The sequence below is a fragment of the Lutjanus erythropterus genome, chromosome 12 (genome assembly GCF_056507025.1).
Source record: "Lutjanus erythropterus isolate fLutEry1 chromosome 12, fLutEry1.hap2, whole genome shotgun sequence".
NCBI classification, from domain to species: domain Eukaryota; kingdom Metazoa; phylum Chordata; class Actinopteri; order Lutjaniformes; family Lutjanidae; genus Lutjanus; species Lutjanus erythropterus.
In genome coordinates, this window is record NC_139328.1 from 1,314,938 (window position 1) to 1,340,337 (window position 25,400).

At 38.2% G+C, this 25,400-nt stretch overlaps 1 protein-coding gene across 13 annotated transcripts in view; it reads left to right on the top strand.

Moving 5' to 3' along the window:
- The first annotated feature begins 10,394 nt into the window (after nucleotides 1-10,394).
- Nucleotides 10,395-25,400, top strand: part of dlg1b (discs large MAGUK scaffold protein 1b) — a 130,808-nt gene continuing 115,802 nt past the window's right edge. For 3 of the 13 annotated variants that reach the window (XM_084731923.1, XM_084731927.1, XM_084731926.1), the window contains exons 1-2: nucleotides 10,397-11,375; nucleotides 14,726-14,857. In XM_084731923.1, coding sequence (XP_084588049.1) covers nucleotides 11,357-11,375; nucleotides 14,726-14,857 — 151 coding nt within the window. In that variant the 5' untranslated portion in view covers nucleotides 10,397-11,356. Of the gene's footprint in view, nucleotides 11,376-14,725; nucleotides 14,858-25,400 lie in introns of all 13 variants that reach the window. The other 10 variants (XM_084731928.1, XM_084731929.1, XM_084731936.1 and 7 more) reach the window with 6 other exon arrangements.

Below are 25,400 nucleotides of genomic sequence, written 5' to 3' on the forward strand. Positions count from 1 at the left end.
CCAGACTTTGGGAGAGGGTCAGGTGGGAGTGGCTCCCCAGATATCATAACCAGAAAAGCATATTAGATATTAACAACATGACTTCATCATCAGTAACTTTGAGGCCTTTTCTACAGAAACAGACCTGCAGAACCTTTGATACAAGAAAACGAACACAACAGAAAACAGGTGAACAAGATTAAAGAAGACTCAGAGTCTACAGCAGCTCTGTGACACTGTGCTCAGATATCAAGGTGCTTTTTAGTACTAAACTGTGTTAAAAACAACTTCTTACTTTTACTCCCTAAGCAAAAGGAAAACGTTGTCAAAAAAATATTCCAGTAAAGTACAGATACCTAAGAAACTCAACTTAAGTACAGTAGCCAAGTATTTGTACTTACTTACTTCCCCTCTCTACCTGCCCATCAGAGGTGTGTGGCAGTGACTACATCTGCAGACTGTGATCAGCACACACACACACACACACACACACACACACACACACACACCCACACACACACACACACACACACCCACACACACACCCACACACACACACACACACACACACACACACACACACCTCAGTCTTACACTGCAACTGCAGAAACGATTTTGCACAAATTATAATTAGTAGTTCTAACATCTATTTGTGTTTTTTAACTCACTACGTCTAAATAACCTGCAAAATGTGAAGAATCTGCACAATGTACATAACTTCTAATTTATTTTAAAGCTGCTGTTACTGCAGCTGTTTGTCTGTTTCTGCTTCTATTTATATTTTTATATTTTCATAGTTCATTTCTGTGATGAGAAGTCATTCATAATTTCATCACAATACAGATCTTTCTGATTCTGAGAGACTCTTCCTCCTGTTTTTCTTATTTTGTCATCAGCTCGGGACACTTTACCAACTCAAAACATCTGTATGTGACGTCCTGAGAAAGAGACTGTTTACTAGGAGCGACTGACAGATTCTACTGATTTTACCTTTATACATCTTCCTCAGACAGATCCTGCAGTGTGTTTTCCTATGCAGCTCTCAGTCGTATGCTGGGGCCCTAAATGGGCGTCAAACCTTTGAAAACCTCTGATTTAATAAAAGCAGCACTGCAATAATGTGAACAATATTCAGTAACAAGTAAAATCATGTGTTAAAAAAACTCAAATCACTGGATGAAACTACTTAACTGAATGTAAATCATAAAAAAATAAAATATAAAACTATATATAAAACTAGCTCCATTAGTGTAATGTACTGTAATATATTTTCACTTTTCATACTTAAAGCACATTTTACTGATAAATAATACCTCTGTACTTTTACATCAGAAGGATTTTGAATGCAGGACTTGTAACTTAAGAATTATGTCATGGTGTTAGACCTTCATAGCACCAGTGGATGGACCTTCTGATGTGACCTTTGACCTCCAGGAGAAAGTGCGGCCCCCAACCCCTCCCACACACACACACAGAGGAATTAATGTGACACCAGTAGTGATAATCCTCTGTTGGGTTTCAGCTGCTGTCGTTTTGATTTCGGATGATGATCAGTGAACAGATCTGCTTCTTTGGTCCCCGGTGTTTCAAACCGTCTCTGCTGCAGTCGGTGTGACGCAGATTAGTGGCATTCAGGTGACAATGGGATAAACGGACGCTGCTTGACGCTGATCTGCAGGCTGGACAGAGAGAGAGACGGGGTGGCAGAGGAACAACGGTGTGATTCTGGACCGCCGCTTCGTGCCGTCAGCGGAGACAAAAGCTCCGTTGTTGAAGCTCCAACACGCTGATTCACCGGAGTGACGGCGGGTCAGCTGACAGAGGGAGCGCTTGTTTAATAACACACACTCCATCCCAACAGGCCCTCTGTAACTGTAGAGCCAGCACACACACACACACACACACACACACACACACACACACACACACACACACACACACACACACACACACACACACACTGTGGAAGAGTTTATGCCAAGACACAGTGTTGCACCATTGTGGTTCAGATGATACAACGCACAGATGTGTAACTCTGTGTGTGTGTGTGTGTGTGTGTGTGACATTGTAAACCATCACTGGACTGTTATACAACTGACTTGACTTTCTGCACTTCTAGCAGTGAAAGTACTTTAAAGTTATGATTCTTTAAAGGGATAGTTCACCCCAAAATCAAAAATACATATTTCTCCTCTTACCTGTAGGACTATTTATCCACCTCGATATTTTTGATGTGAGTTGTAGAGTTTTTGAGATATCGGCTGAAGAGATGTCAGCCTTCTCTACAACACAATGGGACTAGATGGCGCTCACCAAAGAAATACATTTGAAAAATTCAAAACCAGCGTCTCTTTTCAAAAATCATGACCTGGTTACTCAAGAAAATCCACAAATATTGTTTCATGTAGGAACTGCTTTCTTTCTAGTAGAAAAGAAATTAGTTCTGATGGATTCTACTGCAGAGAGAAAGTAGAGATCACCAACATTTCCAAAACTCTGCAACTCACACCAAAATGATCTAAAACACGAAGTAAAAGAAAAATACTACCAAAAAAAAATAGAAGAGGTCACTCAGAACAGTTCAGATCCAACAGCTGGCGAAGCACCTACTGCAATGTCACCACAACTGCCAGATGAAACCAGTTCTACCAACTCAGTTCAGTCTTGAGTCCAGCAGGAGTCGAGGGATGCAGGCAGATTAATGTGATGTCTGGTGAAGAGTCTGTCAGCTGCGCTCCGTTTCTATCACTCTTCTCTGCTTTAGTTTTGTGGTTTGTGGTGATTTCGTAACAGTTGTGTTTTGAACACACACAGGTGAGTCAGTAACGACCATTAATTTCACCGTAGGCAGACGTCGTAAACGGCAGACAAGTAAAATGGCAGTTCAGTCACTACATGAGTCTCTGGCCTGCTGTGGCAGGACACTGACCCCGGAAACACTGAAGAAACACTCGTACTCACAGTAAAGTTCAACTACAGGAGGCGTTGTCGAGGACGCGGTGCTACTTTCTGGGATTCAGATGAGACGGGAGAGTTAGAGGCGAGCAGGGTTCAGCAACAGGGAATCAGTCCGGGTGCTGAGTGGATAAACAGTGGGAGAACAGAGGAGCTGAGACACATTTAGAAACTCGGTTTGTAAAGTTTACAGTCTGTCATACTGTTGCATTGATCTGTGAACAATGCAGATAAAAAACTAGAGCTGAAACTTCTTTACTATCTGCTCCTTTCATCTTCTCTCATCAGTCAACAGATACAGCATGTTGGTCCTGAGTGCACCAGCTGATATAAAAATTTATTCATGATTCACTTTAATTCATGATTTAAATGTTCTCCCGGTTCATTTTGTAGCTTCTATCTGATTTATCCTGTGACGCACAGAGGAAAAAAACAACAGATCGACTGGAAGAATCGATTGATCCGAATCGCCGACTCTCAGGGAACAGCTCGACAAAAAAACAGGTGAAAACCTCAAAAAGGGTTCTTCAGAGGCAAATGGTTCTGGGCTGAACCTCAGCCCTTCAAATGGAGAACCCTTTTGGATCCCTCCTTTCTAAGAGTGTTACCAGAACAACACCGAGGCTGCAGAGCTGCAGCAGCTCAGACGCTGCGTGTCAAACGTGGAGAACAGAGCAGGATTTATCCGTCCATCTGCACCAGAACCCGCAGTGTGAGAACTGAGCCGAGCGCCGCTGTCTGACTCTGTAATGTGATTACTGCACATGTCATGTCAGTTTTCATCCCGATCTGGACAACATGCTCATAATTAATCTTGGCATAAATCTGGACTTTGGCAGCCTGAGCCTGCGACACATGTTGCACACACACACACACACACACACACACACACACACACACACACACACACACACACACACACACACACACACAGGCTGGAACAGCCATAGTCACACACAAAAAGCATAATTCTCACACACTCCTATAACACAGACACACACACAGCATGTGGTTTAGACACTCGTCATGAGTATTAACACAAACAGTCTGGCTCTTACATCACATTCACTGAAAACACGACATGTTAGCACCAACAATACAACATAGATGTAAAAAAAAAAACATTAAGAGGTCCTTCAGTAGAGTTCAGATCCTCGTCAGGCAGCGGCTGGTGAAGCACCTACTGCAATGTCACCACAGCTGCCAGTGTCAGTTCATTCTAGACTCCAGGCAGGCAGTATTAGTTAAGTTCTTGCATTAATGTTAAGTTTTTGCAATAATTTTTGATATTAATATGAAGTTTTAGAAGAAGAAAAACATCACGTGAAACTGCTCATAATAAGGTCTGTGGATTATCTTGAGTGAGCGGGTCATGATTTCTGGGAGACACTGCTGTTGTTGAGTTATTCACATGGTTTATATATATATATATATATATATATATATATATATATATATATATATATATATATGTATATTTTTTTTTTTTTTTTTTTTTTTTTTTTTTTTGCACTACAAGTAAGATAAGAAATGTCACGGTTTGGGGTTTTTTGTTGTTTCTCTGTTTCTGTGTCAGTTCATCGTCGCCCTCGTGTGTCATCCTCTGTACTCCTGATCTTCATGTGTTGGATTTGTTTTCATGGACTTGACCTGTGTGGATTCTCTTGGTTTTTTGGACTCTGGTTTTGACCTGCCTGACTTTACATAAGCTTTTTGTTCATTTATTTTCTTTGTTAAATACATTTGAACTGTTTCTGCCTCGCCGTCTGCATTTCTTGGTCCACCATCTTGTTTTATTTTGACACACCGTGATGATAAACCAGCTGTTCCCCTCTGTCTCCAGTCTTTATGCTAAGCTAAGCTAACCAAATGTCAAAGTGTTTCTTTGGACAGGCCTAAACCTCGTCTCCTGGCTCTGAATGTGCTGTTTGTCAGTCATATGAATGTGGTTCAGACTTAAAAACACCAAATGAAGAAAAAAGTGTGAATTCTCATGCAGGTGTGATGTAAACAAGAGCAGGAGGGTTTCATCGCCTCTCTCATGGTGACAGATGTCGTGAAAAAAAACCAGAAATGTGCCTTTATAACAAACTGCAGTCAGATGAGGTGATTTATCATCAAGCTTTTTATTCCAGAGGTGGGAAGTAACTAAGTAAAAATACTTTGCTACTGTACTAATTTTTCAGTACTGTTTACTCTTAATCTGTACTTTACTTGAATATTTCTTTTCTTTTCCCTACATTTTAAGACACATATCTGTATTTTTTTACTCCTTACATTTTAAAACTGGCTTGTTACTTTAGTTTTACTGCGGGATGAAAACTACGTAAAAAGACATAAACAAGATGTAAGAAAACAAAAAGGGCTGAAAAGATGGAGCAAAATGAAAACAACAACAGACAAAATGATTAACATCCGTAACAAGAAGAAAACATTGGAAAAAGTGTAATAAGATGACTGCAAAAATGAAAATGACGTAAAAGATGTCACATTGTTACATGATGTTACATGTTGATTATATGTAACAAGACAAAAACGATGGAAAAGACAACAAGAAGACGATGATGTAACAAGAAGAAAACAACGTAACAGTACATAACAAGACATAAAGGACATAAAAGATGTAACGAGATGCCAGAAGACGGATCAAGATAAAAACGACGCCTGATGAAAATGAACCTGTAACAAGATGAAAACTTCTTAAAATGTGCAAAAAGACAAATATGATGGAACAACACAGACGTCTGTACTTTCTGCTCTTTACATTTTTTCTAAACAGGCTTGTTACTTTAGTTTTAATGAAGGACGAAAATGACACGAAAAGACATGATGACAAAAATATCATAATGTTTGTTTGTGTTACTGTGTTGTTATTGTGTCAGAGGCAAAAACAAGCACTTTTACTGGACACACTTTGAAGAATTCACAACTTCAAGGAATTAAAAAAATCCTTCAAGGTCAAAAACTAAAACTTCTAAACCAAAGATAAATAAGTATTATGGTTTAAAAATGTGTATTTTTATTAACATTAAGAGACTCTGAGACACTTTAAAAAATAAAATGGCTGCTCGCTACGACGACGCTGTGAAGTGAAAAACATTTTGTCATTTAGATCTCATGTGTAAAAAGAGGGTCCAGGTTTTAAAATACCAGAATTACAGTTCAATATGATAAAAAAAAAAAAAAAGTAATCTTAGCTCAGTTTATCTGCTGCAGCTGCAGCAGAGGTGACCATCTTGGAATAAACACTCCAGAATCGCTGTGAATGAAATATAAAACTATCGACCGCAGAACATTTCGATCAGCTGTCGCCAGCTGCACCTTCTGACCCCGGACGTCTCTTTGTCCTTTTCATATTTTAGCCAAATTTGATGTCTGTTGCTGTTAGGAGGTGACAGATGGCGTGAGAGCAGAGCACAGCAGACCTCTCCTTCTCTACTTTAATACAACGAGCCCGAGACTCAAGGCGAGGTCATTCATTAAACATGACCGTCTAAAAATAAAGGCCTCCCTCTTTCACCGGAACTGCTCTCTTTAATCTGGGCCAGAGCTTCGAGTGGTTTGCATCAGCACATGAGAGACGACATGAGAGACAAAGAGAGACAAAGGGACGAGGAGGAGGACGACGATGTTTCATCTTCACTGGGATCAAAGGATGGATTTGTCCTGCAGGACGGTTCACTGTCCTGACCTCTGACCTCTCTGCTGGGCTCTAAAGCTTCATCAGTCATGCAGCAGGAAATGATTTTTAATTAGTGCATTAATTACAACACATTTACTTACAAATAGGGATGAAATGACGCCAAAAACTCACGTAAAACCATCCTTAATCAAATAATAAATCTGATGTGTACAGCATTTTATCACTCATATGAAATTGTTTTTTCTTTTTAAACTCTAAATGTTTCTGCTTATGTCTTAATGAAAATAAAATAAGATAAAATAAAACAGGCAGCCACAGCATGTGCAAAAAATTAGCATGAGTTGTCTTGGAAATGAATGTTTGAATTAGAACTGACAAGCAAAAACAATGCAGCTTAATAAAACAAAATAAAACTAATAAAATAATAAACAATGTGACTTCACAGTCCAGTATAACACAGATACATTTTTTATTGCAGTATTCAATATATTATTACATCCCTACATCCATCTATAAAAATAAACAAAAATACAAATACACAAAACTATGTTAACAGAAAAACTGTACATTTCCTGGTTTTTGAACATTTTTTTTTTTTTTGCTGTATCTAAAATGACTTTAAAGTGACATAAAGACGTGTTTAGAGGTGAGACGTCTACAAAACAACAGAAATTTTACAAAAATATTAGAAAATAAATAAATAAAATTGAATATTGGCACAGAATAAAACAGGTGGCACATTAAATCACCAGAAGGCAATAACAGGAAGAATAAGAAAGAAAAAGGAAAAATAATTATGGAAAAACATAAAGAATCAAGAAAGAATTGGGATGCAAGGACAAAAAAAGGACAAACTATCCAAACCAAACCCCAATCAAATAAATAAATAAATAAATAAAAAATCATAATCCAGAGTGACGGGAGATCAACTTTCAACTCTGTACAACAATAATGTAATAAATAAAAAATATTATTTTCTGAATTATGATGTATGCAAGAATTCACATTTCAGCTATTATAGATATTATATATTCAAATTCTGATTCATATTTTTGTTTTGCCAAAATAAAACTGACAACAAAAAGAGGAAATTAAAAATTATGGCTTCATTTTCCCAAAGTTTCACGTCTCCTCTTTGATTCTTCTCACCTTTCGGCTCCACATTATTCAGCTTTACTCTGACTCCTCCCCCTGGGCGGAGTCACAATAAACGACACAGAGGTCACGTGTTCAGTATTTGTATTTTCAGTGACATGATGAAGAATTTGAGTCCAGCAGTCAGACACAGATGAAACATCGTGGATATTTAAGCGCTGATCTTTTTAAGGAATAGTTCTGCTCAGAGTTTACTCACTTCCTTGGACCGCAGATTATTGCAGATTATTGTAGATTGTTGCAGATTGTTGCAGATTGTTGCAGATTGTTGTAGATTGTTGCAGATTGTTGTAGATTGTTGCAGATTGTTGTAGATTGTTGTAGATTGTTGCAGATTGTTGCAGATTATTGTAGATTATTGCAGATTGTTGCAGATTGTTGCAGATTGTTGTAGATTGTTGCAGATTGTTGCAGATTGTTGCAGATTGTTGTAGATTGTTGCAGATTGTTGCAGATTGTTGCAGATTGTTGCAGATTGTTGTAGATTGTTGTAGATTGTTGCAGATTGTTGCAGATGGATCTAAAAAGTGAAGAAGTGTATTAAACCTGCATTTCTTCTAATGGCCAGCAGGGGGCGACTCTGCTGGTTGATTGTCTAAGTTTATGGTAAAACTAATCTACTTCTCAGTTGATTAATGAGTTCAGTAAACAGTTTGCTGATGAGTTTCTGGTCTCAGTCACTCGTGTCGAGTTTTCTTCAGAGCAGCCTGATGTTCATTTACTCATTTGTTTGTCTCACAAGAAATAATCCTCAATAAAAAGATGAACTGTTGTTTTGACACTTCAGATTTTGTGCAGATTGAAACAAATGAGACATAACATGTTCATCAGTGAACCTCTGAGCTGCCTGTTGGTGGATTAGTCTGTAAAAAATGTATGATGTAATCTAATTATCACAGTACTAAGATAATGTATCTTGATTACTTTCTGTTACTTTTGGATTCCCTCAGTATAAAATCTGGTAAATTAGTTTTGCTGAATAAAATGTTTTTGGAGCTGCAACTAATGATTAATTAGTTTAATCGGTCAATTCTTTTCTCAATTAATCAATTAGTTGTTTGGTTCATAAAATGTCAGTGACTCAAAGATATTCAGTTTACTGTCAGAGAGAAACCAGAAAATATTCACATTTAAGAAGCTGAAATCAGAGAATTTTGACTTTTTCTATGTTAAAAATGGCTCAAGATGATCGATTATCAAAATAGATAGTCAATTAATAATTGATTTATACGTGTTTTATGTTGATTATTAGGTTTATTAGTTTGTCCAGCTGTTCCTTCCTTTGCTGTGTCCAATTTATTGACTGATTGATTTAAAAAGTTTCCACACAGTGAATCATTTTTTTACTGCAGGTCATGATAATAAACTGGCAGCTGTGTAATATATCGCTCTTTACTTTAAAACTGTATCCTGCTAATAATCTCCATTTTTTACTAAATGTTTCTGTAATCTGATTACATCTTAATACAGTTACCTTTGTTTGTATCCAGATGATAAAATCCTGTTACACATCACTCGTGCACGATTGTGCTGTTTGGAGTTGCACTGTGCGGGTTAACATGGGTTTGGGCGGGTTTACCATGAGTTGGGCTTTTTTTTTTTAACACATTAAGTATTACAGTATATTAAAATATATTCATAAGTTGTATTTCTTAGTTATGCAAACACATCCAGTCTCTCAGTACGACTTTGATATGACATATTCTTAGTTATTCTTCTGTGGTCTTCATATCTGTATATTCATTATAAGAGAAACCGACCGCATGTTATTTTTACTCTTTATTTATTATGTTATGTTGTTTTTATCATTTTGGGCAGATTTTTGAACAATCCTTGTGTTGGAAAACACCAAACCAATCTGTCTCATCTTGTTACATATTTTATGTCATGTTTGTCTTTGTATATATTGTTATGTTTTTTCATCTCGTTGTGTCGTAGTTTTCTTATTACACCTTTTACAAAATGTTCATCTTGTTACATCTTTTACGCACTTTTCATCTTCTTATGTCTCGACAAAGTATTTGGTAGACAGCAGTGCTGTTAACTATCTTTCCTGTTTTGATCACATAAAAAAGTGAACTTTTTAACTCAAATATTGTCCATATAGGTGTTTGTTCTTTGTACTGTTGCAGTTTTCCTATAATTTGATTTAAAAATATCAATAAATCACAGTATATTGAAGCCCTGATGTTTATGCATTATTGTCCAGAGGCTCATCTGCCTCCTTAGAAATGTTACAATCTTGTTGTTCCATATTTGACTGTCCAGTTCATCTTTCACCTCCTCTTCCTCAAATGTTTTCCTCTCCTCTCCTCATTCTACTTTTACATCTCTTCTTTCCATTTTTCATTTGTCTGTTCGCTTTTTTTTTTTTTTTAATTTTACAATCCAACTTTCAGCTCCTCTTCCTCAGACTTTCACGCCTGTCTTCCTCCTCATTCTACCTTTTTTTTACATCTCTTCTTTTCCATCCTTCATCTCTCATGTTTGATTTCTTTACATGTCACTATCCCACTTTCACCTCCTCTCCCTCCCTCTCTCCTCTTCCTGTCTCCTCCTCTCCTTCCCCAGACTTTCACCTTCCCTTTCTCTTGATCTAAAACTTTTTTTTCTTCCTCCACCCTGACCCTCCTCTTCTTCCTTGGTCTTGTAGGTGAGCTGCATGATTGGGCGTCAGGTTGGAGGGGTAGGCTTTTGGAAATCACATGGTTCACATTTCCAGCTCTGTGAGACGCCATTTTGGAGGAAAGTTTGGAATTTGTAGACCTGGGGAGGTGGAGGAGGAGGAGGAGGAAGAAGAAGAAGAAGAAGAAGTAGAGGAAGAAAAGAGGATAAGGAGGAAAAAAAGAGGAAGTAGAAGAAAAAGAGGAGGGATTTGCTGTGAGAGAAGTTTGACACGAATGCACAACGCAGTGCTGTGCAGGGAATAACACAAGTGTGCGTGTCAGTGCGGGATAAATCAGTGTGGGCTTGGCACGGCGTGAGTTTAGGTGTGCCTGGCCGCCTGCTTTGCACCAGGCTGGACTTTGAAGTTGAGTTTATTTCTGGACCGACCATCAAAGCTCCGGAGCTGATCCGCTCCCTCCACCACAGCAGCAGCAGCGGGCAGCTCATGCATGCACCGCCTGGCGCTCAGCCTGCACGGAAACCGACTGTTTTTTACATGGAGTTTGGCACACGGCAGGTCCCAGTTGGTGGAAGCTAGATTTCCACTTTTTAACCAGCCGAGTGTCGCCACCGCGGTCAGCCTGCGCGGTGCACGCCGGGCAGGGAGCCTCTCAGGCGGGGAAGTACAGCTCGGAGAGTCGGTAAAGGACGGACGGAGCTTCTTTCTGGAGGATATTAGTTTGAAGCGGGCTCCTGTCTGTGTTTTATTCGTTGTCCCTGGAGACTTGGTGTTGTTATTTTCGCTGGACGTGTCAGTTTTCCCCTGACAGGGAGTTTGGAGGTTGTTTGGCTCGGAGGGGAACTTGGTGTCGTCGTGGAGGGATTTTCTTCAGCCGCGACTTGGAGCGTTGACAGCGGGGTTTAACCGGCGGAATAATCGATAAAAGCCGCCCTGTGTGTGGAGTGTATGTGGCTAACACAGAAGTAGCTCCACACCGAGCCGAGCCAGAGCCCACCATGCCAGTCAGAAAGAAAGGTAAGCCGCTCTCTCACTTTACGTATTAACTAGCCTGCTAGCACCGTCCTGTCTAAAAGGGAACCCTCAACTTGCGAATGTCTCGCGAGATTTGTACGCACTGTCTCTTCCTTTATAATCTTATTACTTCATATCATGAGACAACGCTTCAGGTATGATCTAGTCAGGTCTTGGGCAAGACAACACTTAGTTAGAGTTAGAAAAATAACAATTTTTGGTAAAACTAACAAATCTCGCGAGATCTTTCACAAGTTGGGGGTTTCCTTTTAGACTGAACTAGCTAGCCTGGCTAACCGCTGCCTGCTGGGAGAAACTCCAACTGCAACCTCATATAAAGAAACCCAACACTTAAACAAACACGGACAGACTGTAACACACACACAACTCGACAGAAAGACCGTCCACACGGCTTATTTCGGCCGTGCCGAGCCGTGCTGGACTGGGCCACTCAGCTGAAGTGAGTTAAAGTAGGGCTAGCTGCCGGTTAGCCGCTGCTGCTAACCAAGTTGTATATGGGGCACCTTGTCTGGAGTAGAGCCCAACTAAAAATAAACTCTAATATTAATAAAATATTAACAAGGACTTCAACAGTCACTACAGCATTCTTCAAGTAGGTTAAGTGTAAAATTTATAAAAATATTCTTATGTACTTATTCATTCTTTATTGCAGACATTACAACTTCCAAGAAAAGTACAATTTAAGACTGAGCAAGTACAGTTAACATGTACAAACATAAATAAAATCGTATTAAGTATGAAAATACCAAAATATAAAAATGCATAAAATAAAATGTGAACTAAATCTATTTCATCTTCTGTCTGGGGTCCAGTTCGATTATACAGTGATAGTGATCGATATGGAAATATGGTTTTAATTGATCTAATCAATGAAGTCTACAAAAAAAACCTTACTTTGCTCATTCTTTCTTTCATAATACAAATTTAACAACATATCAGGTTCCAAGAAAATTGCCCTTTAAAACTGTGTAAATAAACACAAAAAATAGAAAACCAAAAAATGAAATAGTCCGCATAAAATAAAATATGTAAATTAAATCTAGTTCTCTTAGGTCTGCGGTCTAATTAAATGATGCAACTCACAGCTGTTCATATAGAAATAGGGCTTCCCTAGATCTAATCTATAAAGTCTTAAATTAAAAAGAGTAACTATTGTTAAATACTTTTTTGGCTTACTTTGAGTATACATTTTAACTCACCTCCAAGTCACCTCCAAGAAAAAACTGAGCAAATACATTTGTGCTGAAAAATTAACCAGTACAGATTCAAATAAAGCCACAGAAAATAAAATAAACCAAATAATAATGTACATAAAATAAATTAAGATGTAAAATAAATCTATTATACTTTATACTTTTAGGAATGAAGTGAAAAGTGGTTTTAAAAAAATGAATCTGTGTTGAACAGTTCTAGTTCAGAACAGAATTCTAAAAAAAATAAAAAATAAAAAAAAATACAATTTTCTGTCCTGAGACCAAATCTAATATTAGTGTAAGTCAGACAAAATCAAGTTATTATTCAATGCTAGAACTGCAACTACTCATTATTTTCATTATTGATTTATTGATTTGTTGTATGGTTCATAAAAATGTTGTAAAATACTGATGGCTGCTTCCTAAAGTTCAAACTGTCGTCGTCATATGGAAGATATTCAGTTTACTGTCCTACAGAACTAAAGAAACCAGAAAATATTCACATCTGAGAAGCTGAAATCAAAGAATTTGGACAATTTTTCTTAAAAAATCACTCAAAATAGTTGTCAGGTGTTAATATTGCAAATTTTAAAAGATGCACATTTATTTATTATTTATTAGACTCAATATTGATCCTAAACTGTAAAAACAGGTCAAATATTCTTATAAACTTCTAACATTAATAAACTTGTGTACTTTCACTTTTATCCTTGAATTCTTAAATTGTGTCATAGTGTCAATAGTGCCAAACAGTCAGTTAATAGCAACCTAATTATACTTAGTAATTATATTTTAAGTCCCACAGTATCACTACAGTACTTTCACTGGGACACGCAGTGTTATAATACTGCAGCCGGCTCTTCTGTTTTAGACGCACTTAGATCCGTTAATTATTTTATTGATCAGATGATCTGTTGTTATTTTTTGATTAATCACTTGATCTATAAAATCCCAGAGCTCAAAGTGACGTCTCCTTAACAACACTTACTTTTCTTTGACCGAAAGACAAAATCAGCAAAAGTACACAAAACATTGTGTTTTAATGAGGTCAGTGACTTAAAAGATTTTTTTCTTTTATTAAACTCTCATTAATGCAGTTATTTGTTAAATATCTGCACAGTTTCCTTTAGTACCTTATTGTTGAATTTTGTTTATTTCATTAAGTTTATTTGACATTAAAAGAAGTAGGACATCAAATCACACATGACTACAAAAAAACAAACAAAAAAAAAAAACAGTTAAGTTCATAGTTTATTTCAATTATAGTCTCTTATGTAGGTAATATAATGTTATGGTTAGTTGCAGCTCCAAACTTCCTGGTCCTTAAAAGGATCTGCAGTCAAGAGCTGCACAGATCAGCTGATTAATCAATAGTTGCCAACTATTTTGAAAATTGATGCATCATTATGAAAAGTTTTTCAACAAGAAAATGATGATTTCAGCAACTCAAATGTGAATATTATATATTTTGAATAGTTTCTTTCCTCCTCTCTGACAGTAAACTGAATATCTTTGAGTTGTGGACAAAACGAGACATTTGAAGACGTCGTCTTGGAGTTTGATCAACACCGTTTTACAATTTTCTGACATTTTATGGTGCAAAAAACTAATCCATTAATTGAGAAAATGGTTGAAAGTGAAAATCATCATTATTTGCAGTCTTAAAAAAGTCTTAAATGAATTAAATTGAACAGATATTAGATCTTAAAAGTCATTAAATAGTTTTGGACGTTTGTTTATCACTTTTTAATTCCAACATGATCATTTTATGTGATTTCCTTTAGTCAGAAACAGAAGTTTTGATGGCCTATAAATCCTCTGTGCTGAGCCTGATACACTGACCTTTATATTTATCTGGTGAGGAGAGAAGCTTCTTTCAGTTAAACCAAACTATATTTATACTGACAGACAGTAAAACCTTCCCACAGTCTTAAATATAGAAGTATTAGTGTATTTAACTAAATGTTAAAGTATTAAGTATTCCTCTCTGATCTGAATAGAGTCTGTGTAGCTCAGTTTGAGAGATTATTGCAGCAGTAAAGCAGCAGTTCATTCAGACCAGCGACTGCTCTACTCTGCTGTATCCCCAACTCACCTCTGCTTCCTCCTCCTCCTCCTCCTCCTCCTCCTGTCGCCCAGATGCACAGCGAGCCCTGCTGCTGCTGGAGGAGTACCGGGCCAAACTGCAGCACGCTGAGGACCGGCAGCTCCGACACTCCATCCAGAGGGTCATCGACATCTTCCAGAGCAACCTCTTCCAGGCTCTCATAGGTACGATCGCCTCTTTCTGATCCTAAGAAGAAAAAAAAAAACACCACAAGGTCACCACCACACATCCTGGAAAAATTCAAGGAAAAAAATCCTGGAAAACAAGGAGCTGTCCTGAAAAAGTTTGATAAGGCTCTCAGGGTTCGTTCACGCCTAAAAGTCTGGACCAAGGTTCATGTTTTTTTGAGACAGTTAGTTTTGGTTTCACATTGTAATTATCCAAACGGATTAAAGAACTTCACATGTCATTGATTGATTTGTAGACTTGTATTCAGCTGATATCAGCGTGTTTATAATTCAGCAGGTGTCCTGACTTCAGGACCCATCATTGTGAGAGATGAAGGAACAGATTCACACCGTTGTCACCATAATAATATAATTATTATTTTATTTTTGTTATGTCACTAGGACCAAAGAAAAACAACCACTGAAAAGTTTTTGCCTTTGGACTCTTTATAAAGTCTGCAGACCAGACGTCTCCTCCTGCGGCTTATTTAGTTTTGCACAACATAGACATACGTCACGTCACGTCACGTCACGTCACGTCACGTCACGTCACGTCACGTCACGTCACGTGTGAGTAATTAAAGCATCATCTTATCACTTGTCATGTGAGCAGAAATGATGATTTCAGACAAATATTGATATTTCACAGCCCTTAACTCTTCTTCGTCTCTTTTTTTGCAACAAATGCTGTATTGATATTGGTATCAATAAAATCCTAACGATGCCCATCCCTCAAACACACACACACAAACACACACAAACACACACACACACACACACACATGTGCTTGAGACACTGGCGTGCAGGCAGTTATTTGGGAAAGATGAGTTTCTGACAGCTGTATTGATTCCACTCTTTCGTCTGTTTCATACAGACTTCAGGTTTGTGTTTCTGTGTCACTCGTATCTGTTTTTGTGAGGTAACCCTCTGATTTAATTCATTATTGAAGGTCAGATATCACATACTAAATGTCAGTCAACGTAATTAAAGCCTCTGAAACCAGAATCAGAAATACTTTATAGGAAACTTCTCATGCTGCAGTTGTTCCCACCCAAGAACAGAAAATATATGAGCATAGAGAAATTAAGAAAATAGAAAATCTGCATATAAAGATAGGTTCATTCTACTTAAATAAGAGAAATGTGGCTTTAAATGGTAAAATGCAAATTTAGTTTCTCATTAAGCCTCCACAAAGATCTGAGTGAAAATAAACGTTCAGAACTGTTAGAAAACTTCAAAAACAGCTCGTTTTGGTTTTTAGATCTGCTGCAGAAAAACAGATTTTTGCCACCTAAAAAAGCCAATATCAGTTTAAGTGTACACTGTATTTAGAAATTGCTTTACTTTGTCATCAGGCAGCGTTTTCCAACAGGAAGCTGAAGCTGCTGTCTCTGCTCTCTTCACAGACATCAAATTCCATGGACTAAATCAGCCTTTTTACCTTGAAGAAAACAGGAAGTGCTGCAGTATTAGCACTGCCTCGATCTGTTAGTTTGTCTTATTGTGTCACTGTGGTGTTTTTACAAATTAGTTTGAACTGACGTTACATGCGGTGAATCGAGGCATCAGTGGACAAGTAGCTCCTGTCTCCTGCGAGGTGAAATTACAGTTTTTTCAAAGGAGATTTGTGGCTGTGAAGAGAGCATAGGTGGTGGTTTGGTTGCAAAATAAAGCAGTAAAAATGTCCTAAATTTAGCGTACACTTAAACTGATGTTGATTTCAGGCCAGTAAAATCAATGTTTGTGTTAAAGGAGCGATATAATAACTTCAGCGTGGCTCAGACTCAGAGAGCAGCTGCAGAAGCAACCGACATGAATTTTTTAAATTATTTCTTTGTGGAATTAATTGCATATTGTTTATAATAAACCATTCCTAATTCAAGCCCAATACAGGAAAGTGTGCAAAACTTAATGACAATATTTCAAATTTGGATTAAAAGTCATATAAGGTACATGAGACCCTGCAGATCTCTCTGACCTCATCGTGTTTGTAGATCTGTAGCAGAGAGTCCACCGTCATGGCTGCAGCCGTCCTTGTGTTTTTTTCTGCTGTGTGAGGCATCGCAGCGGAGTGAGAGGTCATAAAGTTTGTGGGAGTGTCGGTGTGACCATCAGGGAGAGTTTGAGCAAACAGTAGCAACATCTGGAAGTGAAAAAAAAAACATCTGCAGGACTCCGCTGCTCAGACAGCAGCAAACAGCAGCTCAGAGTTGAAGTGAGGCGATGTTTGTGGTGATGGGACAGAGGTCAAAGGTCAGGAGGAGGTTGAGGTGTTCATGGTGATCTGTTGCTGAAGAGGAGGATGGATGACTTCAGTATGTGTGTGTTTCACCAGTCTGTACTGAGCATCAAAAACTGACGGGTCATTTTTGCATCAGTGTGAGGCAAAGAAAATAATTTAAACAAATTACAGTTTATAATATTAGTTTTAACTGTTTCTGACTCATACATGGCTGATAAAGTGAGCAGAATGTATTAAACGGTGAAATAACACTGTTAGATGATGCATGCTGTAAAGTTAACAGCTAACATCACTTTTAACATGGAGGTGATTAAGAAACATCTAAAAAATCTTAAGTGACTTCTCCTAACAGAAACGTGTTCCATGTGCAAATAATGTTGATATATGTGGTGTTTGGGTGCTGACAGAAAGTAAACAGGACGATGCTGCTGCAGGAGGAGGACAGGTCGCTCGGTGCTGCATGAGACGTTTGTGATTGGTCTAAAGAAATGCAAAGAAGGCCGGATGTTTCCTCCTTAAAACAGAATGTGTACGTGTGGAGCCGGACCTTTCTCCAGTGCTGAATGCTGGAGAAAGGTCTGGCCAGGCGTGACTAACTGATAATGGGAAATGGTTAAATCCTCTGTTTTTAGTGGGTACCTGCACTCACATGCTCAGTTTGGTGTAAAAACTGTATCAGTTTAAGTTTCTGCTCCGTTATGAGCGGCACCACTTGCTCTTCCTGCACTGCTAACTTATAACAGTATGCTTCAATAAAATCCAATAAAACATAATTATTAAGGCAGTCGCAGAGCTGCCATCCTGCTGGAATATGTTGCTTTGTCACCGCAGTAGGAAAAAATCCTCACCGTCACAGCCTCAGTCATTTCCTCTGGGTATAAACCATCCTCTTGTTCTTAAACTTACCAAACAGTCCATCAGAAAACCACAAACAAACATCACTAAGTGTTGTGTGTACAGAGGCTCCATGACTGGACCTGCCCAGCGGTGGTATGTTCCGGGTGGATTCTGCTCAGTGAGCCGACTGGACGGGTTAGTGCGTCATGAAAACAGAATACCACAACATCACCAACTAGATTGTAATTAATGACTAATTAACACATTTCACATGGTTTGCAGCGTCCGGCACTGTCACTGCCAGCTCTGAGTTTATCACAGCTTCTCTCAGCTGATAGAAACCTGCCTCACCATATGCCACCTGCACTGTTTCTGCATGTTTCTCCAACCTTTCTGCTACATAACAAGCGGCACCCTGCCACAGCCAAATGGAACACATCCAGAGTTCCTGTGCATCCCAGAAAAACCTGGAATGTTTTCTTTTTCCTGTTTGACAGCGAGGAGTAGAGCAACAGACCGGAAATGTGAGGGCAGAGAGACAAAGGGATGACATTCAGTAAAGAAATGTCCAGGTTTAAAGCAGTCGTGCTGCAGTTACACGGTGTCCCTACATGAAAGAGTGACAGAAACGTCCTAGAACACTAAAGGCTCCAAACTAACTTTTTCTTGACTGAAAAGTTGAGGATCTCCAGCACTGGTGCATAGATTGATTCTTCTAAGACGGCCTCCTACCTGATCCATGAGCTGTAAACCACCTGACAGCTTTGATACTGAGCGCTCCCACCGTGATTCTCCATCCTTTAAACCAGTTTGTTCCATCTGAGAAGAAGTAGATCTTTTAAGTTTTTTAAAATTAACATAATTCATCTGTTCTTAATATAAGTGAACATTAAATTGTGGCTTCAATGCAAACATCATTATTAAACAAACAGATCTGAGTGAAAATGAACTATTAGAAAATGTGTTTCAAAAACATCATTTTGCTGTTCAGACCATGTCTGTTCTCAGACTATGTGGGCGCGTCAGCTCATGTTTGATTGACAGCTCCACCTAAAAAAAAATCAATATGGCTTACTCTTTATTTAGAACATGTTTGGTGCTTCACTTTGTCGTCTGACAACGTTTTCCAACGGGGAACTGAAGCTGCCGTCTCAGCTTTACAACCACCAGACTCCATGGACACAAACGTTTCACCTCTCCGGACATGAATGTTGTAGGATTACCGCTGCCTAGTTTGTTTGTCTTATTGTTTGACTTTGGTATTTTAACACGCTTGTTTGGGGCGGAGCTAATGTTACTTACTGCTGATGGAGGCAGCGGTTGATCAGCAGGTCTGGTGTCCTGTGAGGAGGAGGAGGAGGAGGAGATGTATGTATGTATGTTTTTTTTGTTTGTTTTTTTGTATTTTAGCAATCCATCACCTTTTTCGTTACTGAGAACACAACATAGAGTGCAGTTTAATCTCCCTGCAACAAATTGCCTTTGATTGTTAGTGAATTATACCAAAAAAAAATCTTTTCCCTTGCTGTTTTCACTTGTTCCCCTGCAGTGTCACTGCAGTTCAGGCTGCAACAGTCCTCAAAACAGCTTGAAAAATCCTGAACGGACTGAACAGTACCAGGTGTATAATGAGGCTTGATTAAAAGATCTTCAGCTAGAGGGACCAGAGCAAACTGAGACGCTGCTGCAGGGTTAACGGACGCCGAGCAGCAGGAATGTGGTCCGATCTGTTTGAGTTTCCCAGGAACGACTGACTGAATACAGTGTGTTTACTTTTCTGTCTCAACTTTTTAAATTGTGAGTTTTTCGTTTCTATCCGCGTGTGTTTTTTGTAGTTTTTTAGAGTTTAAATGTACATTTTCAAGAAATGCATAAACTGAACTGAGTGGAAATCTGTCCTGCTGCCTTTCACAGTCAGAGAACTTCACCTGAAAGACAAAAAGACAGAGGGGGTACTGTGGGTAACAGAAAGGAAGAGATGAATTCATTTATTAAGATAATATTAACTTTATCAAGTACATTCACTCGTTATACCAGCCCAAGGTAGAAATACAAATAAAATAAAATATAGAAAAACTTTTAATGAATATTAAAGAATAAAAATATGAATTAAACTATATATGCACAAATTAGGCTATGTATACCTTTCACTTATGTGTAACTGTACAGGACATGATGTATAGCATTATGCTTCTAAAATGTAAATATAACATATATTACACAGGATATTTGTATGTTATAGATATGAAGGATTTACTGTTTATGTAAAAATAAAATATAACAGGTTATTTTACAGAGAGACTGGTACACGTGTGAAAAGCTGCACAAATCAGGTGTTGTCATCTGGAGGCTGCAGGGCTCAACAAGAAGGACCGCCCACGTTAGGCAAGTGAAAAAAAGAATGAAACTATTTTGATAGACTAATTGTTATTAGTAAGACAGAAAATCATGTTTCCATCCTCTCAAATATGGAGACCTCCTGCTTTTGTCTATTTATTATCATATGAAACTGAATATCTGTAAGTTTTAGACAAAATGAGACTTTTAAAGAGACCTTGGACATTTTGTAGACGTTGCAGCCCAACATTAAACATGATAAGTAACTTTAGTCTTTGTTGGTAATTAATAATGGCTAATAAATAAAACAGTTTGTGAAGGGACAAATAAAAACTGACTTTGGACCAGTAGATTTCTGAAAAAACATTAATTTGGACCCTAAATATTGGGGTATGTGTTGTTTTTACAGGTCATAATGCAGATTTTTATGTATTTTTTAGTTTTGTTGGCAGCATTTTATGTATATTGGATCATTTTTCTTAATTGAAGTTGTTCTATTTCTGTTTCAGAGACAAATTCAAAGCAGTCCACATGTCCTCTACAAACAATAGTAATCACTGGATTTATTATTTAATGTAATCACTGAGGCTGCAGTGAGTCATGAGGGAAACTAATGTAAAGGAAACTCATGTCTTTGATGAAATATTTATAAAGAGCAAGAATCATTGTTGGCCTCTTAACGACGGCGTCACAGGAGACTGACATTTAATAAAACCTTAAATAACCTTCTTTTACCACCAGTCACTTGAAAACATGCAACAGAAAACAAACTGATGATCTGTGTAAAACTCAGGGTTAAATTTGAGCCTAAATTTGTGTTGAAAATGTTTCTTGACTCGATGGCTCTATTCCTTCAGTTGGCGCTCATCTGAAAACATCCAGTTCTGCTTCCTCCTCCTCCTCCTCAGCATCTTCATCACTAATATATGAGTGGAGATCATCAGTGTGTGAACTCAGTGGCCTGTTTCCTCCTCTCTTCATCCTTCTTCTGTTTGGTTGCTCTGCTGCTGGAAGCTCAGTCACATCAGGTCGATTTCTTTGTTTAACACTCAACAAACAGCCAACGGATTTACACATCGATGTCAGGGGTGTGTGTGTGTGTGTGTGTGTGTGTGTGTGTGTGTGTGTGTGTGTGTGTGTGTGTGTGTGTGTGTGTGTGTGTGTGTGTGTGGCTTCACACACACTGATTAGCAGTGAGAAGTGTCAATAAATTAAAAACATGAGACATGACGGCCATAAGACAAATGTCCACACAGTCTTTACTGCAGTAGAAGTGCAAATACCTGAGTAAAAGTAGAAGTACTGATTCAGTTTGTTTACTGCAGTGAAAGTCAAAAAGTTCAGGCTCTGAAATGTCCTCAAAGTATAAAAGTAAACCGTCGTCCTCTGAAGGACATTTCTACTGACTGTTTCTGTGCAAAGACAACTGAAGCTCAGCTTTTCTCCTCCACAGAGTCTCCGTCTGTCCGTTTTCATCTTGTTTGGTCATTTTTGATCGTGTTGCGTCTTTCGTCTTATGTCTTTGTTCGTCTTTCTGCGTCTTTTTCATCTTATACATCTTTTTCTTGTAACATAATGTTTTTGTTTTCTTGCGTCCTTTTTTAACATGTTACGTTCGGATCGCTTTTGTTGTTTTTCATCTTGTTCCGTCTTTTTCATCTTTTTCTTGCTGCGATGTTTTTCATCTTGTTGCGTTGTTTGTCTTGTTGTGTCTTCATCTTTCATCTTTTTCTTCTTGTTAAGACATTTTTTGACTTGTTTGACTTGTTACATATTTCATCTTACGTCTTTTTCATCTTTTTCCTGTTTCGTTGTTTTTCATCTTGTTTGCATCCTTTTCATCTTTTATCTTTTTCTTCTTGTTACAATGTTTTTTCATCTTTTTGTCTTGTTAGGTTATTTTTCGTCTTATGTCTTTGTTTTTTTATGTTGTGATGTTTTTCATCTTTCTCTTCTTGTTACATTGTTTTTGTCTTGTTGCATCGTGTGACATTTTTTCATCTTATGTCATTTTTCATCTGTTTGTGGTGTGTTTAATCTTGTTACATGTTTTTATCTTTAAATGTGAGTCTCCTGTGAGACCACGTCTTTGTAGTGACGGCCCACATTTCCCACCATGTCTGGACTGAGTATTCTCTAAAGTTAGCTAGGGCTGCAACTAATGATTATTCTCATTGTCAGTTAATCTGTTGATTATTTTCTTGATTAATTGATTAGTTGTTTGGTCTATAAGCCCAAAATGACATCCTTATATTTCTTGTTTTGCCCGTAACTCAAAGATATTCAGCTTCCTGTCATAAAGGACAAAGAGACCAGAGAATATTCACATTTAAGCTAAAAAAATAAGAGAATTTTCAACTTTCTTTTCTTAAAAAATTACTTGAATAATCGAGTACCCAAATAGTTTTGCGATTAATTTAATAAACAATTAACTAATCAATCGTTGCAGCTTTATGTCAAACAAATATCCTAATGATATATTTTGTTATTTTTAAATAAAATCATCAATGAAAACAACAGAATCGTATCATGATAACATATCAACCTGCTTCATTGTCAGCTCTGACTCCTCGTATGAAATATTGATGAGGTTAGTGTTGTCAGGCTGACTCTGGCTGGACATGAACGCTCAGTCTCTCTGTCAGTGAGTCCCAGGCCTCGGTGCGTTTGTCACGCTCGCCCTGACGTCCCAGCATCTCTGATGAAAAATAGATTTCTGCCACACAGTTTCCAATCTGCCCCAAAACCCCCCAAAAAGAGATGTCTGCAGCAGGTCGAGCACAGTGTAATCCCTCTGTGGACATGACGATTACCCCCAGTCCATAATCCCACCCCTCCACCCCCCACCGCCACCGCCGCTGATTTACAGAGAGGGAGAGAGAGAGAGAGCTGTGTGCTTCAGTTTCTGTTTTTCTTCTCATTCTTTCAGTTCAGACTGGCCTGATTCCTCCCAGAGAAACAGATGGCATCAATCGAATCTTTTCAATTTAATAAATCGACTCTCAGTTTTCAGCTCTAAAGATTTGGATGTTACTCTGCTAATTGCAATATGTTTGAACTCTGCAGGTTTTGGCTGCTTGGGATTTGTGACATTAAAATCATACTATGCAGCATTTTCCTCCTAAAAAAAACAAACAAAAAAACAAAAACAAAAAACACACAAACCAGCGTAGAGACTTGTATAAAAAAATATTCTCACTCTGGACTGGTCTTGACCATTTACATATAAAGAGATGAGCAAACTGACAGCTCCCCAAAAGGGAGTGCAGAACATCTGTATCGCCCCCTGGCTGCAGTGTAGCTCATAAGCCCCGCCTCCTGGGACATGGAACCAAGTGAAACCTCAAAATACACATCAAATAAACTTTTCCCAAAGACGGTTTCTGTCATTTTAGGTCGTTTTTATCACGTCGATGTTTGCTGAAGTCTTCATTTTTCTGATCAGTTTGATTTTAATTAGTTATTTGATGATATAAAAAGGGATATCCACGTCATGATTGACAGCTGAGCCTTTTTTGTGAGCACTACCTTCTTTCTGCAGTAGAATCTAATGGAATCACTTTAGAATCTACTGGAACATGTAGTTCCTACATGAAACTGCTCACAGCAAGGTCTGAGGATTATCTTAAGTAACTGGTAACCTCACCACATTCACTCATTTCAAAGTTTTTTGACAAATATTTAGCCTTTTTACAAATATTGCAGCTCCTGCTATTTTAAAATTGCAGGGCGCCCCTGTAGCTCAGCTTTTAGATCGTGTGCCCTCATGTACTGAGGCTGTTGGTCCTCTGCAGCGGCTGGTTCGACTCCCGCCTGTGGATTATTTGCTGTGTGTCATCCCTCCTCTCTGTACGTCAAATGAAGGTGAACATGCCCAAAAAAATAATCTTAAAAAGAAAAAACAGAAAGCCATGTTAATTAGGTCATGATTTTTGAAAGGAGACTCTGGTCTTGAATTTTTCACATGTATTTTTTGGTGCTTTGAGCTTCATGAGCCGAGTGCAGTGAAGTTCCTTGTTGGTGTTCAGTTTGGTGTTTGGAGTGTTTGTTGTTCGTCGCTGACCTCTGCACACACTCTGGGCGTGGTGTGGTCGGTGTGTGTTTTCCACACAGAGCTGCTGCTCTGATAGCAACAGCAGTCTAAATAGGTGTGGTCCTTTATTAGACTGTACAACAGAGGCTCTTGTGTTGGTCTAACTGGTTAATATGATCACAGTCTGCTCTCACACAAAGGACCGTTCTCTGCGTTCAGAGACGCCAGCTGTCTGTCCACTGTCTTTAATTTGATTTAATATCTGAAGTTCGACAATAAAAAGTGAACTCAAGATTCCATAATGCTTCTTCTTGTAGTTCTTAAACTAAATGCCACTATGAAAATGTGATTTTATGATTATTTGGTCCTCCATATCTTTATATAGAACACACTGAAGGGATTTGTGTCAAAGCTCGCTCTCCGTCTTCTCAGACTCAAATCTGTGTCTGAACACACACGTCTTATGGATACTGCAAAGATCAGCAGGACTTAGTGTCCATAAGTCTGCTCAGAAATAATAAAAAAAACTTGAGCCTGACCAGTATATCTGTCAGCTGATATATATATATATATATGTACATAGTATCTGAAGTCCTATCAGCTGGAAGTGAATATGAAACAGTAAAAATAAGCCGAAACCTGAAAGTACAAACAGCGACGCAGGAGAGAAACTAAACAGAGATTCACTTAGAAGCTACGAGTTCGGTCTCGGCTTTCCAGCGCACATAAAAAAAAAACAAAAAAACAAACAAAGGCAAACTGGTCTACGGGCAGTGAAGAAAGGGTCAGTTGCTTATCTTAAAAAAACTTGCATAAACACTTATTTTTGCATACAAATGCTTCTTCTTCTTCTTCTTCTTCTTCTTCTTCTTCTGAGTTTTCTGGTAGATGACATTCATAAATGTTGCATTACTGCCGTCTGCTGGTCTGTCTCTTGCTCCGTCTGTTCCAGCACTGCCATGCAACGCGTGAAAAGGCACAAGATGGAAATATTCTTGAATATAGCTGCATTTTTGAATTGTGAAAATCACTAGCAGCGTCTTAAAGGTTGTCCAGGTAATTTACAGAGAACTACGTGTAGAAGGGGCTG